The sequence below is a fragment of the Mastigoproctus giganteus genome, chromosome 2 (assembly GCF_048544385.1).
Source record: "Mastigoproctus giganteus isolate SK-2022 chromosome 2, ASM4854438v1, whole genome shotgun sequence".
Classification (NCBI taxonomy): Eukaryota; Metazoa; Arthropoda; class Arachnida; order Uropygi; family Thelyphonidae; genus Mastigoproctus; species Mastigoproctus giganteus.
Genome location: NC_143576.1, coordinates 95,410,639 through 95,426,994, shown reverse-complemented (window position 1 = coordinate 95,426,994; position 16,356 = coordinate 95,410,639). Strand labels below are relative to the sequence as shown.

Here is a 16,356-nt window from a genome sequence, read left to right as displayed (position 1 = left end):
CCTGGGGGCCCTCTAGGCCCGTGCCTCATTGCCTTCAGAGAATGGGTTCAGAGAAGATCAACAAGATTAGTTGCACAACACCAGATGGTGTCTGTTCCTTAACTGTTAGAAAAGACACCATCTTGTATTGTGGACGTAGGTAGTTTAAATAAATTTAAGAAAGAATTAGACATTGTTCTGGGGATGTATAGATGAGGTTTTTTTTTTTTTTTTTTGCTACTGCTGTATAAGCTTGCTTCCTTGCATCATTTGCTACTACTAATACTGATACTATAATAAGAATATTAGAAACGTGGTGACACTGACACTAACATTGGAATGCAGAATTTGACATTACAGGAGGTAGTTGTGGGGATTATGTCTTTGGTTACAAAGCACATAATCCTCAAAGCTCATAGATTCTAAAACGGTATGACCAGTAGACCCAGATTTCCATTGTTATGTTGAGTCAGTCTAGTGTTACTTAAGCACTTGGGAAAATAAAAATGAGCATGTTGTAGACCAAATGACTGAGGCATATAATGAACAGTTTATACAGATAATAGATGGATCATCAAATAAGAATGTCTTACATGAGGAATTTTAACTTTCCAGATATTAATTGAAACTTCTGGGTTGGCAGCTCACTCAGTAGCAGAACATTTTTGGGTTTGCTAGCTGACTGGCTTTCTATACCATTCTTAGAAGTAAAAAAAAAAAAAAAAAACCAATATTCCTGATCTGATTATCAGCAATGATTAAGAATCTTTAAGTAAAGGAACATTAAGCAGTAGTGATAATAGTATACTGATGGAATTTATTCAAAGAAATAATTACTGTTAAGTGAGAAGGGTTAGAATTTTGTTTTCAAGAAATTCACAAAGGTGACTATGGGTGCAGACATTTTTTTAAATTCTGTTCAGTTGGACAAATTGATATTATTAAAAAATGCAATTGATAAATGGGAAGTGTTGTTTACAGATATTGTTCCTGGGTGCAGAAATGGATGTTTATAGTTTAGACCTCAATGAATGTTTATGGTTAGATCATGAATATATGAATTTAGTGGCAGAGTAAACCACATAGAATGATTATATATTGTCAGGAACCACAGAATTCTATACTAATTACAAATTAGTCCATAATAAAGTTACTCAAGTTCATAATAAAGTTACCCACAATAAAGTTACAGCAAACTCAAAGGACTGCAGATTAAGAGAAGTCTTTGGCTCTTGCAAGGAATCCTTTGCTTATGTTAACAGGAGAGATTGCTTCTACAGGGATGGGATACACTTAAATAGAAAGGGTGCAAGAATTTTTGCTGATGCTGTCGAGGCAGTGTTAGGTGGGTCGGAAAACTGCTAGTTGGGGGGGATACAAGGACTAATAGATTAACAGTAGCCACTGGCAGAGGTGGAAGTGATTCTTGCACTGCTTCTATTAAAATGAGCAGAAGCCTGAAAAACAAGATGCAGGACATTTCAGAGACTGCTGGGAGTCATTGCGGTACAAGTAAACACATGGGCTGTGTTAGGGTACCTAAGAATAGAAACAGGTCATGTATACCTGCGTGTACACCAATGCTAGGAGTTTGGTAAATAAATTTGATGAATTTGAGGTATTGCTCAAAACATCAAAGGCAGATATTGTTGGGATATCAGAGACGTGGTGTCACACAGATATAAGTAATGCGGAACTGGAATTTGGGGAATACAATGTGTATAGAAAGGATAGACAGGACAGGAGGGGAGGAGGGGTTATGCTATTAGTTAAGAAACACAAAGTCCAAGGAAGTGAAGCCAGTCGACATCGATGGACAGGGCAGTGTCGAGTCAGTTTGGTGTGACATAAGCATAGGGAAATCAAAATTGAGAGTAGGAGTGTGCTATAGGCCTAATGACTCTGATGAATATAATAAGATATTGTACAGGGAAATAGAGTGGGCCAGTAAATCAGAGAGTCTTATAATGGGGGATTTTAATTTCCCAGATATTGACTGGAATTTGTGGGTTGGTCACTCGCACACTAGCAAGGCTTTTGTGGATTTATTGGATGATTGTTTTCTACATCAGCATGTTCGTGAGGCAACAAGAGGGAGCAATACTCTTGATCTGATTATCAGTAGTGATTCTTCATGCATTAAGAATCTGCAGATAAATGAACCACTAGGTGGCAGTGATCACAGTGTGTTGAAGTGGGATTTACTCAAGGAGGTAACTACCATCAGAGGTAAAGGGAAAGGTTTTTGTTTTCGTAAAGGCGACTATGATGGTCTGAGACAGTATTTAAATTCTATACAATGGGACCAACTGATGATGTTACCAACAGCAAACTCAAAATGGGAAGCATTCAAGGAACTAATCTTGGAGGCTACCAGGCTTTACATACCAACTAAGAAATATTGTTCAAGGTTTAGGCCTAAATGGTTGTCAGATGAACTAATGAGACATGTGGCAGAGAAGAAAAATGCATGGGATACATACAAATTAATGGGTGACATGGAAGCCTATGATAGATATAAGTTGGTCTGTAACCAAGTCACAAAGGAGATTAGGCAGGCAAAGGCAGACTATGAAAAATCCTTGGCAAAGGATGCAAAGAAAAACAGAAAAGAGTTCTTTACATATTTAAACTCAAGAAGGAAAGGGATGAATCAGATTGGTCCACTGGATATTGATGGTTCAACAGTTGAGGATCCTGCTCAGGTGGCTAACAATCTAAACGAGTATTTTGCATCTACATTCACGCATGAGGAGTTATTCAGGAAGGAGAATGATGTAGGTAAAGTAAACATTGGCAGTGAGCTGGATGATTTTGTAATAACTGAGAGGAAAGTGGAGGAGAGATTGTTGAGGATAAACATAAAAAAGGTACCTGGGGTGGATGGGATCTATCCAGTTATATTAAAAGAGGCAGCAAAGGAAGTAAGCAAACCCCTAGCCATAATTATGAGAGCTTCGTTGGACTCAGGGGAGGTACCCATAGACTGGAGATGTGCAAATGTAACCCCAATTCACAAAGGAGGATCAAAGGCTGACACAAGTAATTATAGACCTGTTAGTTTAACTTCTGTTCCAGGTAAATTAATGGAGGCACTGGTTAAAGAAGCACTGCAGGATCATCTAGACAAGAATTCAGTTATAGCTCAGACGCAGCATAGTTTTGTTAAGGGCAGGTCTTGCCTGACCAATTTGATTGGATACTATGATGTAGTCACAAAAGAACTGGATGCAGGGAATAACTTTGATATTATATATTTGGATCTTAGAAAGGCTTTTGATACTGTTGCACATGGAAGACTGCTGCACAAATTGGAGCAGTGTGGCATTGGAGGCAAATTGCTGCTATGGATAAGGGGATGGTTGAGTGGCAGAAGACAGAGTGGTAATCAATGGACACTGCTCAACGTGGACTAATGTTATTAGTGGAGTTCCTCAGGGTTCAGTGTTGGGTCCGTTGTTGTTTTCGGTGTTTATGAATGATATTGATGATGGGATATCAAGTTTAATGTCCAAGTTTGCAGATGATACAAAGGTTGGCAGGGTTGTTAAGGACACTACTGACGCTATGCTGCTGCAACAGGATCTGGAAAGGTTGAACAGATGGGCTGAGAGGTGGCAAATGAAGTTTAACATTGACAAATGTAAAGTACTACATATGGGAAACAGTAACCCCAGAGCAACGTATCAACTCTGCAGTACTACACTGACAGTGGTGGAGAATGAAAAGGACCTGGGGGTAATTGTGCAGGCAGATATGAAGTTCTCTGAGCAGTGCAGACGAGCTGCAAGAGTAGCTCATAGTGTCTTGTCAATGATATACAGGAATTTTTCTAGCAGGGATAAGGAGGTGATTATTCCCTTGTTATAAGGCAATGGTTAGGCCACATCTTGAATACTGTATACAGGTCTGGAGGCCTCATTTCAAGAAGGATGTAGAGCTGCTGGAACGGGTACAGAGAAGGGCAACAAGATTAGTGAATGGAACAAAGGGTTGCTCTTACGAAGAAAGGCTTAAGTTTTGCAAATTACAGAGTCTGGAGACTAGGCACCGGCGAGGTGATCTGATAGAGGTGTATAAGGCTTTGAATGGTTCGAGCATGCTCAATGCCAATGGGATTCTTCATCCTGCTCAGAATAATCACCTCAGAGGGCATAAATTCAAATTGAGGAAGGACGGATGTCGGATAGATGTACGGAAATTTGCCTTTGGCCAGCGGGTGGTTGGTTGGTGGAACCGACTTCCATCACTTGTTGTTGAAGTTGATAGCCTAAACAAATTTAAAGCTCAACTGGACAGGTATTTCGAACGAACGGAGGGGTGAAATGGGAGTGGTGTGTGTTTTTTTTTTTTTTTTTTTGGCTGATGCTGAATACGCTTGCTTTCTTGCATCATATGCCTCTACTAATGCTAGTGCTAATTTGAAGGAAAGAGAAAGTAAACAGGGCTGCTGGGGATGGTAGAATTTATTTGATTATAAATTCTATTGGGGCAGCTCATTGGTAGGCACTGTTGAACTGCAGCACCCCCAACTTTAAAATCTAAATATGCAGTCAACGGAGTTATATGAAATTTTGTGAAGAACAATGCAATGCAATGAATATTTTTATTAACAGGTCCCGCATATAGTATACTCCTCCTGTATTTACAATAATCATTTCAATAATAAACGAATAAAAACATGAAATCATTTTCAACTTTGAAATTTAACCTTGGGTGGAACTGTACACTGCACAGTTCTGCTTTTGGTCCCAGTGGTTGAGTCAATGCCTAGTTGTCAGGTTGTCAATACGCATTTTTTAGAGGTGATAAAGCCAAAGGAACTGCAGAGCAAGCAGTGCTAATTTGAACAGTGCACCAAATTTGAATGAAAAAGTTATTAATCTATTTTCAACAAATAAAAACCAAAGAGTGGATTTTATTTTTAAATAAAATTTCCAGATTATCCAAGTTTGTTAATGATAAGTGTCCAGTTAATGTTTTGTAGTATTTTTAACTTGCTCATTATTATTACCATCTATGTCTACGTGTCTTATAACCAAGGAAATTTAATGTAACTTTAAGAAGCAGCACTCCCATACATCCGAGTCACAGGTCGCCACTGAATTCCATCATTCCCAGAAGCCCTGTTTACTAGGTAAATTTTGGGATGTGCAAAAATATTTCTCCTTTTCAAAAGGGTGGTGAATAGGAGAAGGGCAGTTCAGAGGGTGAATACTGCTCAATAGATAAAGAAGTTTTTTTTTTTTTTTGTTGGAGATGACTCACGTTCAAAAAAATACCGGGTGGTTATAAAATAAGTTTCCCTGTTCAGGAGATCCTAGTGTCAAAATGATTAGAGCTAGTGATGGGAAAATCGGTGGGCATGTCATTTAGGGTATAGGGAAGCGATTTGTAGAAGAAAAAAAAAAAAAAATAGTTCAAATTTCTGCCACCAGACGTAAAACAGTGCTGCACATATGTCAACGTTGTCATTTACTTCAAGACACGCTGCTTATGCAAATGACATCCTGTTAGATAAAAGCAGAAAGGCCACTGCCACCGTCAGTAACCATTATGGCTCTTACAAAAAAGGAATGTTCTCTTTTAGTATTAGTAATGGCTGCATGGTGCAAGAAAGCCTATGGCTTATGCTGCACCAGCCAAAAAAAAAAAAAAAACCCCGAATAAAACAGTGATAAACAATAGTAAAACTGTTCTACCAGGATAATAGTAACACTAATGCAGCACTATGTGAATATTGGAAACTTAAAGGTTTGTGTAAAGGACCTTTTGACATCAGTGGGGCTTCGAAACTAATAAAGAAATTTGAAGCGACCGGGGAGTTAGGTGTAATTCCAAGCAGGGGATGACCATACGTGAACGGAGGTAGTGGATGAAGTGTCAGTTGCAAAGGTCAGAATGTGAAACACTACCAGTCAGTAGTGCCAGAGGTGTGTCAAGAGACTTGAACCTTCCTTGGTCTACTGTACGTAAAATGCTTCGAATAATTTTACGCCGGTTCCCATACAAGATTCAAGTAGTGCAAGAACTAGTCTTGTGATCAGCAACAACGAATAGACTTTGCTTTACGATTTCTGGCTTTTATGGAACTTGATACATGGACTCAAATGATCTTGTGGTCTGATGAGTTACATTTCACTCTTCATAGGGCTATAAATGCACAAAACTGCTGAATATGGGGAACGTCTCGTCCATCTGCTGTGAATGAAAGACCACTACAAAGTCCATACATTACTGTATGGTGTGAATTCACAGCAGAGTTTATAATTGGACCAATTTTCTTTGAAGAGTCTATACCTTATGGCCCCATAAGGTGTGCAGTGCACGGTACTGCAATCTTCTAAGAGATCACATTATTCCCACTCTGCAAGAAAGGCACTGCTTGGAGACTGTAGTAGTGTTCATGCAAGATGGTGCCCCTTTCCACTTTGGTCGACAAGTGAAGGAACTGCTCCGTTCAATATCTGGAAATGATTGCATCATTTCTAAAGACTTTCCGCAGTTCTGGCCAGCCCTATCACTAGATCTCAATCCCTGTGATTTCTGGCTATGGGGATACCTGAAAGACAGAGTTTACCATGGCAGCATACAGACACTTGTCGATTTGAAAGCAAGCATTTAAACACCATGTAGCCAACGTCCCCAATGAGATGATACGCAAAACTGTTGCATGCAGTCCTCCATTTTCAGAATGTCATCTCAAGCGAAGGAAAGCATATAGAATAATATCAGTAGATTTCTAAGTTCTGATATTAAAATCTAATCCTAAGTTAAGTATTCTGTCTTGTGTTTACAGTGCCAATTTCTCCCCTGGTGGCAGAAAATTGAACTAATTTCTTTTCTTCTGCAAATTGCTTCCCCATACCCTAACTGATATACCCACCGATTTCCACAGTGCTATCTTTAATTGCTTTGACACTAGGGTCTCCTGAATAGGGAAACTTATTCTATAGCCACCCGGTATATTATAATTACAGCCGGACCTCTTTTTAACAAACTTCCATATAGCAAAATTTTCTATGCAGCAAACTGTTTTGATTTCCCCCTGGTCATTACATTGAAAATAGTTTCCATATAATGAAGAAAATTTACATATAACGAACTGATTTCAAGAGCACTGGGTATGCATTGTTTGCACCTCTGGCCTTTAGGCAATAAATCTGATGCTGTAATCATCAGCTATATTACCATCAGCTTTATTACCTAAAAGCTAAAGGGAGTAAGCATTAATCCCTTTAGCTTTTAATAGCTAAAGGTGTTAATTCCACGAATTAAGAGCTAAAACATTTTACAGTTTAATGGTGCCTGTAAAACCCTGCAGGAGGAAACTAGCCAACCACGGCGCGGGATACAAAATAAATGGAAGGTTCTGGGAGAGGCCTTTGCCCAGCAGTGGGTCAGCAATGGCTAAAAAGAAGTGAAACCTATAAAACTTACACACTACTATACCGAGAAGTCCTGCTGGTCAGCTGTCCACAGCCATTGGCAAAGATTAAGGCATATTCCCGACGCGGACATTGGCTCTGGTCAACCTATTTTACACTACAAGCATCCTATTAGAGAATTAGGAGAGAGTGATTTTCCTTTATCTCTGAAATTCATCTGTTGTTTCGAAGAAATGAATCATCCACACTTTCAATAAATTTCAGCTGTCTCTGTTTACATGGTAACTACAAGTGGTCACTTGTAGTTACCATGTAACTACAAGTGACCTTGGGTCCTTGAGGTCCTTGAGGTTGTCACAGACATTCTCTCAGATATGCCAGACAAGCTGTTCTTGCTACCTGGGAGTCTAAAACGCTGATGGAACTGATATTTGGGTGACACTCAAGTCAAAGTTGACCCAATTTTGGCGAAGTCCGGACGGTCTATGACAGCCAAATCCTCTGCTTGCACCTTCACGATGGTGGGACTGTTAGTAATCCTGGGTATAACCTTCATGCACAAGTACATGGTGGGTGACCACCCAGGTGTGAACCAACGTAAGCAGGGGTCGAGGTGTGGCGCCCACACCACATGGAGGAATGCCGCCCCTCTATGTTACCAGGCAGTACTAGGTGGTAGATGACTCTCATCAACCGGTGAAATACCACCACTTTGCTTATTGGAGGCTTGAAGTGGTGGAACCCATGTTTAGTCTCTAGAGCTAAGTTCCGGCCAACCCTTCCCTATCTCTTCCATCATGCAGTATGATTGATGATTTTTGAGGCTATGATGAATGTCGTGGCGAGATCCAATATTCCTCACATTTCGAGGGTACAGCTCTAAAACGGTGTTCGCAGGCCGGCCGCTAGTTAGTACACCGGACTGAACCTATTGGTAACTCTCTAGGAAGCTTCCGGATCAGCTAGTGTATAATCTTGCTACCTCTACTCTGCCAGATAGTGACTGGAGGGAGCCCGAGTAGTGTGTATGCGGGGAGCATTGTCGAGGCCACGTTATGTCAAGGATCTGGGTATATTCTTACCACGTGTACGCCATATCCAAAAATTTCATTACTTCATACAGCATGTCCCACCCACTTTTTCTTACTATTGAATACACCATGAATTGTCAAAATAATAGAGCAAGCTTATCTGCGAAAAGATCTAAACCTCCCAAGGACTTCCTAATTCATTTCACAAATATACGTGGTCTCAATTCTAATCTCAACGATGTCCATTTCCACTTGCAGTCTTCCAAACCCCATGTACTTTTTCTGACTGAATCTCAGTTATCAGTTGATTCAACTACTGCTCATCTCAGATGTCCAAATTATTTGCTGTATGATTCTTTTCGCCTCAAAGGTGGTACTTGTGCATATGTCCGTTCTGATATTCCCTGTCAGAGACTTGGCAATTTGGAATCTCCTCTCTTTGATCTTCTCTGGCTTAAAATCTCTCTACCTCATTGTGTAAAATTCATCTGTTGTCTCTATCGTTCTCCCAACTCCACTAATCACTTGGAGCTCTTTGACTTCCTCTCTTTGCAACTTGACTTTCTCCAGTCCAACTTTCCTAACAGTGAGGTAATTTTCCTTGGTGATTTTAACTTTCACAACTCCAGCTGGCTTCCGTTTTCTAGTCACACCAACCCAGCAGGTCGAGATGCTGAGGCTTTTGCAATTACTAATGACCTAGCACAGATTGTTCATTTACCTACAAGAATACCGGACAATCCTAATCATACAGCCAACACGCTTGATCTTTTTCTCACAAACAACCCTTCTAAGTACAAGGTTGAAGTGAGAGGTCCTTTAGGCACTTCAGATCACAACTTGGTGATTGCCTCTTCTCCAATGGAACCTTTATCTCATGGCTATTCCCAACCTCGTATTGTTTGGCATTACAAGAATGCAAAATGGGATGACCTGCGAGACTTCTTTTCTTCTTTTCCTTGGTCTGATTACTGTTTCAAAACTTCTGATGTCAACGTTTGCTCAGATCGTGCCACTGAAATTATTCTTGCAGGAATGGAATCCTTTATCCCACACTCCACTTTAAAATCTCGTCCTTTATCTAAACCTTGGTTTTCCAATAAATGTGCTAAGGCTGTCCAAGAGAAGAACGTTGCATATCGTAATTGGCTTGTTTCTAATTCTTCAGTTTCATTTTCTGCCTACACCAAAGCTCGCAACAATTGTAAAGCAGTTATTAATCAGTTCAAACTAGAGTTTGAACAGGCTAAGAGTAGAAAACTTGCTTCTTGCCCCAATGGTAGCCGAGCATTCTGGTCTCTTGCCAAAGCTATTGGCCGCAACTTTTGCCCATCTCTGCTCCCACCTCTGTCCAAACCAGATGGTTCTGTTGTCACTTCAACCAAGGATAAAGCTGAACTGCTAGCATCCCATTTTTCTTCCAGCTCATGTATTAATGATCTTGGTAAAACACCTCCCACCATTCCTAACATGCTCCATTCAATGCCTCCTGTGGTCTTCCATCAAAAGGATATCAGAAGGATTTTGATGAATCTTGATGCTAAGAAAGCTCCAGGTCCTGAGGTATTTCTCCACTTGTTCTCAAAACCTGTGCTCCTGAACTTACTCCTATTCTTTGCCGCCTTTTTTCACTTTCTTATTCCAAAGGTGTTTTTCCTTCTGCTTGGAAATTTGCTCATATCCAGCCAGTTCCTAAAAAGGGTGACAAATCCCTCCCATCCAATTATCGTCCCATTGCAATTACTTCTACTCTTTCTAAAGTAATGGAGAAATCAATTAACCGCCAACTCTTAAACTACCTAGAAACCTTCCGTCTGATCAACGATCGCCAGTATGGATTCCGTCAGTGTCGATCCACTGGTGATATTCTGGCTTATGTTACCCATTTATGGACTAATTCAATGGAAAGGTTCGGTGAAACACAAGTAGTTGCTCTTGACATCTCAAAGGCTTTTGATCGTGTTTGGCATAAAGGTCTTCTAAACAAGCTTCCATCTTATGGTTTGCCAACTGTTTTTAGTAATTGGTTATCCAGTTTTCTCTCTGATCGCTCACTGAGGGTGATGGTAGATGGCTCTCTGTCTTCTAACTTCTCCACTAATGCCGGTGTCCCCCAAGGTTCAGTTCTTTCCCCCACTCTTTTCCTCTTGTATATCAATGACCTTCTTCCATTGACTGGAAATCCTATCCATAGTTTTGCCGATGATAGCACATTGCATTCAACTTTCCATTTTGAGAAACCTTGTCCAGCTCAATCAGCTTCAAGTTCTCGAAAATCTGCTGCCAATTCCTTAAATGCCGATCTTCAGGTAATTCTCCAGTGGGGCAAAGATAACTTAGTTGATTTCAACCCTTCTAAAACTCAATCTTGTCTTATATCTCGCAAAAAGGATTCTTCTGCTCCTATGCTTATCTTTAGTGACACTCCGATTTCTAGGCAAAATGATATATCTCTTTTGGGGATTACCCTGACTTCTAATCTCTCTTGGCACAAGCACATTACAAATATTGCTTCCTCTGCATCTAAAAAACTTGGTTTTCTCTTTCACTCTCGGCGTTACTTTTCTCCCAAACAGCTGCTCACTCTGTATAAATCGCAAATCCGCCCTGCCATGGAATATTGTTCCCACATCTGGGGTGGTGCCCCCAAAACCTCTCTCAGGCTTCTTGATTCCATTCAGAAGAGGGCAGTTAGGTTAATTAATGATTCTTCTCTAACAGAGTCTCTCCACTCGCTGTCTCATAGACGCACTGTTTCTGCTGCATGCCTCTTCTACAGATACTTCCATAGGCACTGTTCTTCTGAATTGGCTTCTATAATTCCCGCTCTCTCTTTCAAAACAGTCCAAACACGTGCCGCCACCAGCCAACATCCATTTACTGTCCAACTTCAAACCCACAGAACCAACTTTTCATCTTCCTCATTTATTCATTCAACTGCCGTTTTCTGGAACAACCTTCCTTCATACGTATTTCCTGAAAATTACAATCTACAGAAGTTCAAGTCCAATATCAACAAATATCTTCTTTCGTCTTCTCAACCTCCAACCCAAGCATGGTACTAAGTACTATAGGTTATAATACCTCTCGTGTTTGGGGTTCTCATAAAAAAAAAAAAAAAAAAAAAAAAAAACTAATTTCAGCTTTGTTTTAATTGCTGTATAAGTAACATTACAGTGTCAAAGAGGAAATCCTTGATTGGAGTGTGAAAAAGTCGAAGTGCTTAATAGTGTAGATCGGAGCATTAAAAAAAAGAAAGAAAAAGAAATTGCTTTAAAATTTGGTATTCTTGCCAGTAGTGTATTAACCATTCTGAAAAATTTTCAAACTGTTTGAGGAAATGGGATCCAATCTGAAGCATGGGAAATTATGCCTTTGGGAAGATGTAGATGAGGCAGTTTTTAAGTGGATGAAGTTGATTTGAGAACAAAACATGCTGATATCAGGGCTATTAATAAAAGAAAAGGCTATGGAGTAAGCATCTTTTATGGGGCACAAAATATTCCAAGCCAGTTCTGATTGGCTGCACAAATTTAAAGAGCATCATGGCTTACTCGAAAAAGTTATTTCTGGTGAAAGTGGAGTTGCAATCGAAGAAGACTGTACCCATTGGAAAGAAATAGTTTGAAAAAAAAAATTATGGGGGACTACGGGTCTAAAGACATTCAACGTTGTGAAACAGGTCAATTTATTAATTGTTTGCCAAACAGGACAACTTTTAAAGGGATAAATAGTAAGTAGAGAATTATACTCTTGGTTGCAAATATGGCTGGTAATGAAAAACTGAAGCTTTTGGTAATAGGCAAAAGTAAACAACCCCGATGTTTCAAAGGATTAAAGTTGTTAGACTGGACTACAACTACAACAAAAAATCTTGACTGACAGGCGAAATTTTTGAGCAGTGGATTTTAAATTTCAATAGAAAGATGATGAAAGAAAACAGAAAAATAGCATTGATTGTTGACAACTGCCCTACCCACCTTCACTCGGTAATTTCGAAACTTACAAGTGTGAAGCTTGTTTTCTTCCTTCTGAATAATTCGTCTTAACTGCAGCCAGTGTCGGATTTACATATAAGCTAAACAAGGTACAGCTTAAGGCCTCACATTCCAAGGGCATCCCTCCATCTTAAAAAATCCTTTTTTAATATTGTCACAGGTGAACAGTAAGGGAGAAGGGCCTCATACATGTTATAGCTTAGGGCCACAACAAGTTTAAATCCGGCCACGACTGCAGCCAATGGACCAAAGCATTATCAAGAATTTGAAAATGCGCTACTGAAGGATCATACTGAAAAAAATATACTGAGAATAGAAACCAACCAACCTATCGAGCCCGTGACCACTGAATACGGAGGATGCGGAAAGGTCAGGGAATGACCACCGCATATCCCCGGAGCAATATGGCCTTAGTTGCTAATGCTCCTAAAAAAAAAAAAAAAAAAAAATAAAAAAAACCAACCAACCAACCTATAGATTCTGTTATAGATTTGTGGATGTGCATATTAGAGTTGACAAAAGTGAGGAGTCAAGATGCCACTGAAACAACAATTAAGAATTGTTTCGGTCAAAAGCAGGTTTTTCTAAAATGCTAATTAACAGAGATGAGAGGGATGAACTACTAGAAGACATTGAGCACGATCCAAAATAATAGCGTCCCCGGAGGACGCTATTATTTTGGATCGTATTCAATGGTCGGTGTATGAATTTATATATATTTTTAGACATTGAGCAATCTTGGTAAGAGTTCCAAACAAAGTTTAATCAGTGGAGAAATCGTTCTTGACGAATTTTTAGGGGTTAATAATGATGTCATAGTAGCTGAATATCCGAGTGACTCCAACATTTTGGATTGTATTTAAAGAACTAATGACAATATCAACAATGAGTTGGATGAAAATGAGGGCAATATTAACAAGAATTAGCAATATTAACAATATTAACATTACAAACAAGAAACATTGGCAGCATTTGAAACTTTGCATCGAGGCCTTCAGTGGGAAGAAAATGTAACAGAAGATATATCTGAGTGGTTAAAGTTTAAACAAATTTGAACATTTTTATGAATGGTGTACAGTAGAATCCAGTGTACAACAAAAAATAACCAAATATTTTATGACATAATTCTTAAAAGTGTACTAATATATTTTGCGCATCATGGAAGTAGTCATTTCTTAATATGTATTTATAATAAATTGTTTTAAAACGTTAGAAAATTTATTCATTCCCACTTATTTCTGATTTATTTCCCATCTTTTACTATATTTCTGAATTTACAGTATTTTTCATTGTTGAAAAGGTCATATTTCTTTATAACAAAATTTCTGTATAACGAATTTTTTCAAGGGAATGACCGATTTCGTTATAAAGTACATATAACTACTGTATATGTACTTTTTTTTTTGGACTGTATGAACCAAAACATGTCATTCGCAATACCATGATAAATGGCATTGCGAAAACTTGGGGTATTGCTTGTTATAAGTACCATTTGAAAATTTGATTGCACCTACATTGGTATTTTACAGGCTTCAACACATGACAGTACATTCATTCAACAAAAATAAAATATGCTACGACAAACGAGTTTAATGTTAAAGTTGAAGGTGACATGCAACCTTTTTTTTTTTTTTTTTTTTAAATTATGGTAGTTTTTTGGAAGAATTATTGTACTTTATTACTCGTGATTGATTTTCTTAGAAAATTTTTCTGAGAAAATAACCAGCATCATATACATTGAAGATTCTCTGTGTTGTAATGTAAAATAACTGAGATGACAATGACTGTTGCTCATTATATTTCATGCTTTTGAAATGTAAGTAGGTAGGGTTTTATCCTTTTGCTTTTTCAGGACGAAGTCGACAAGACAGTGATGAGGATTCTGGAATAGGGGTGAATTCAGAAAACAGTGAAAAATCCAGTGTACAGAGTGAAAATAATCAGAAATTGGATGTACAGTAAGTAAAATTAAATATGGACAAATTTAGATAATCAGTAATAAAATAGAATCTGTTACTAATTAGTTATAATTACTAAAAGGTAATTTGAAAGAATGAGAAATAAAGCATAACTTGATTTTGCACCTAAAAATAAGAGCCTTCCATATCCAATGTTTTAATTTCATTTTAGTACTGTTAAATTTCATTGGGTTTTAATTATTTGCTTTTAACTTGAAAAAAAAATTTCTGGTTCTTGTTTTTTAATAAGATTCTGTCTAGATTCATAATGAAAATTGTGCTGAACCACATAATAATTTAATCATAATGCAAAATGTTTAATTTTTAAAGAATGCCTAAATAAAAATTTTATTTTATTAAAATAATTATTGTTTATCAGTAGATATACAGGTAACTTCATATAACATGGTAGTTTGGTTCCTACAAAATGTCGTGTAATGTGAAACTGTGTTATACGGGACTAAGAACCAGTACAAAAAGGGGGATTATGTTCCAAAAGTTAACAAAAATACACCATTTTTTTTTTTTTAATAATTATCAGAAACTTAATTTTTATAGTAGTAATAATTTAAATAGTAATAACTGAACAAATGTCTTACCTTACAAACTGTGATAATGAATGTTCATTTAATTTTCTTCCTCTTCATCGCTGCTAAGCACAATCTCTTCTGCATCATCTAGATTTCATGGACCTTCTGTTCTCTTTAAAAGTCACAATCTGCACGCTTCGAATTCAATTTTTTATGGTCTCATCTCCGAACAAAATGTAGTGAACCCCCGCTTAGATCTAAAGCACAAATTTAACTTTATTATCTTACCAATTAACAAAGTTAAGTGATACGTGAAAATTGGAAGAATATATTCCAGTTAGCAAAATAAAAATAAATTTATGCTTACATTCCTTACTTAATTAATATGCACTCTAATATGTACATACTAACTAATTGATATTTCTGTTCACTGACTTTTTTTTTTTTTTTTTGGTTGTAAAATTTAAGACAGTAAAAGTGGATAAGCAATTAATAACAAAGAACACGGTGTGTACAAGTTGCAACAAACACAATATGCACAAGTGAGATACGGAGTAATGAGTTTCTGAAAATTTGTTTATGTTTTTTATATGATTGAATATTTCATGGAAGGGGAAACACATTTCACCATAATAATGTAAAAACCCATAGAATTCCAGCTATCAGTACTATAGAAAATGCAAGAAGATAGAGTTTACTACCCATTTATAATTGATTACACTAACAGAAAAGACCAATAAACTGGAAACTGCAAATTGTTTTTATTGTTTTATGGTAGTGACCTCCAGAAATGTGCTTTTGAAAAATATCAAGAAGGTGATAACGACTAGCAAGTCAACAGCGGGGATTCTCAAAAAGGAATGGAAATGTTGAAAATTACATCTAACATAATAGCAGGGTTTTCTCAGCACAAAAGCTCAAAAATACCTTTTTTTGTGAGATTTCCTGCATTTCTCCCGTGTTAGAGTGAAACCATGTTATATAAGTACTGTGTTGTGCAAGGATTGCTGCAATTGTCAAACCATGTTAGAGCGAAACCGTCCTGTAAAAGTACCGTGTTATACAGGGGTTGCCTGTACAGCAATTTTTTGATTTTCATAATGCATTGTGAAAGTGATTGATATTTAAATAAAAAAATATTTTTGCGGTTCCTCCATTGTGCTATTAATAGTTTTATTAAAAACAGTGTTAGTTACTAACATTGTGTTTACTTACAAATGTATTTAATATTCTCTTGTATCATGTGGCCTTGCGTCACTGGCATCAAAATTTTATTAAAATAGATTATAATTTCATTATTATGGTCTGTTAGACCAATAGCATACTCTAAAAATGAACAGATCATTGCTTGTTATAAAGTGGAGATCTAGAACAAAGATATCCACAACATTAGATGTTGCCTGCATAGTTATGCATAATATTGTTTTACAGTTCAACCTCTGGGCATGCTAACAATCTTCTCAGATATGGCT

The 16,356-nt window shown here is 37.7% G+C and overlaps 1 protein-coding gene across 8 annotated transcripts in view; it reads left to right on the top strand.

The window, feature by feature from the left end:
* The window catches only part of LOC150089437 (uncharacterized), a 93,936-nt gene that overhangs the window by 33,152 nt on the left and 44,428 nt on the right, over positions 1 to 16,356 (top strand). For all 8 annotated transcript variants that reach the window (XM_090368596.1, XM_090368589.1, XM_090368595.1 and 5 more), the window contains one exon: positions 14,249 to 14,354. In XM_090368596.1, the coding sequence (XP_090224722.1) occupies positions 14,249 to 14,354 (106 nt within the window). The remainder of the gene's footprint in view (positions 1 to 14,248; positions 14,355 to 16,356) is intronic.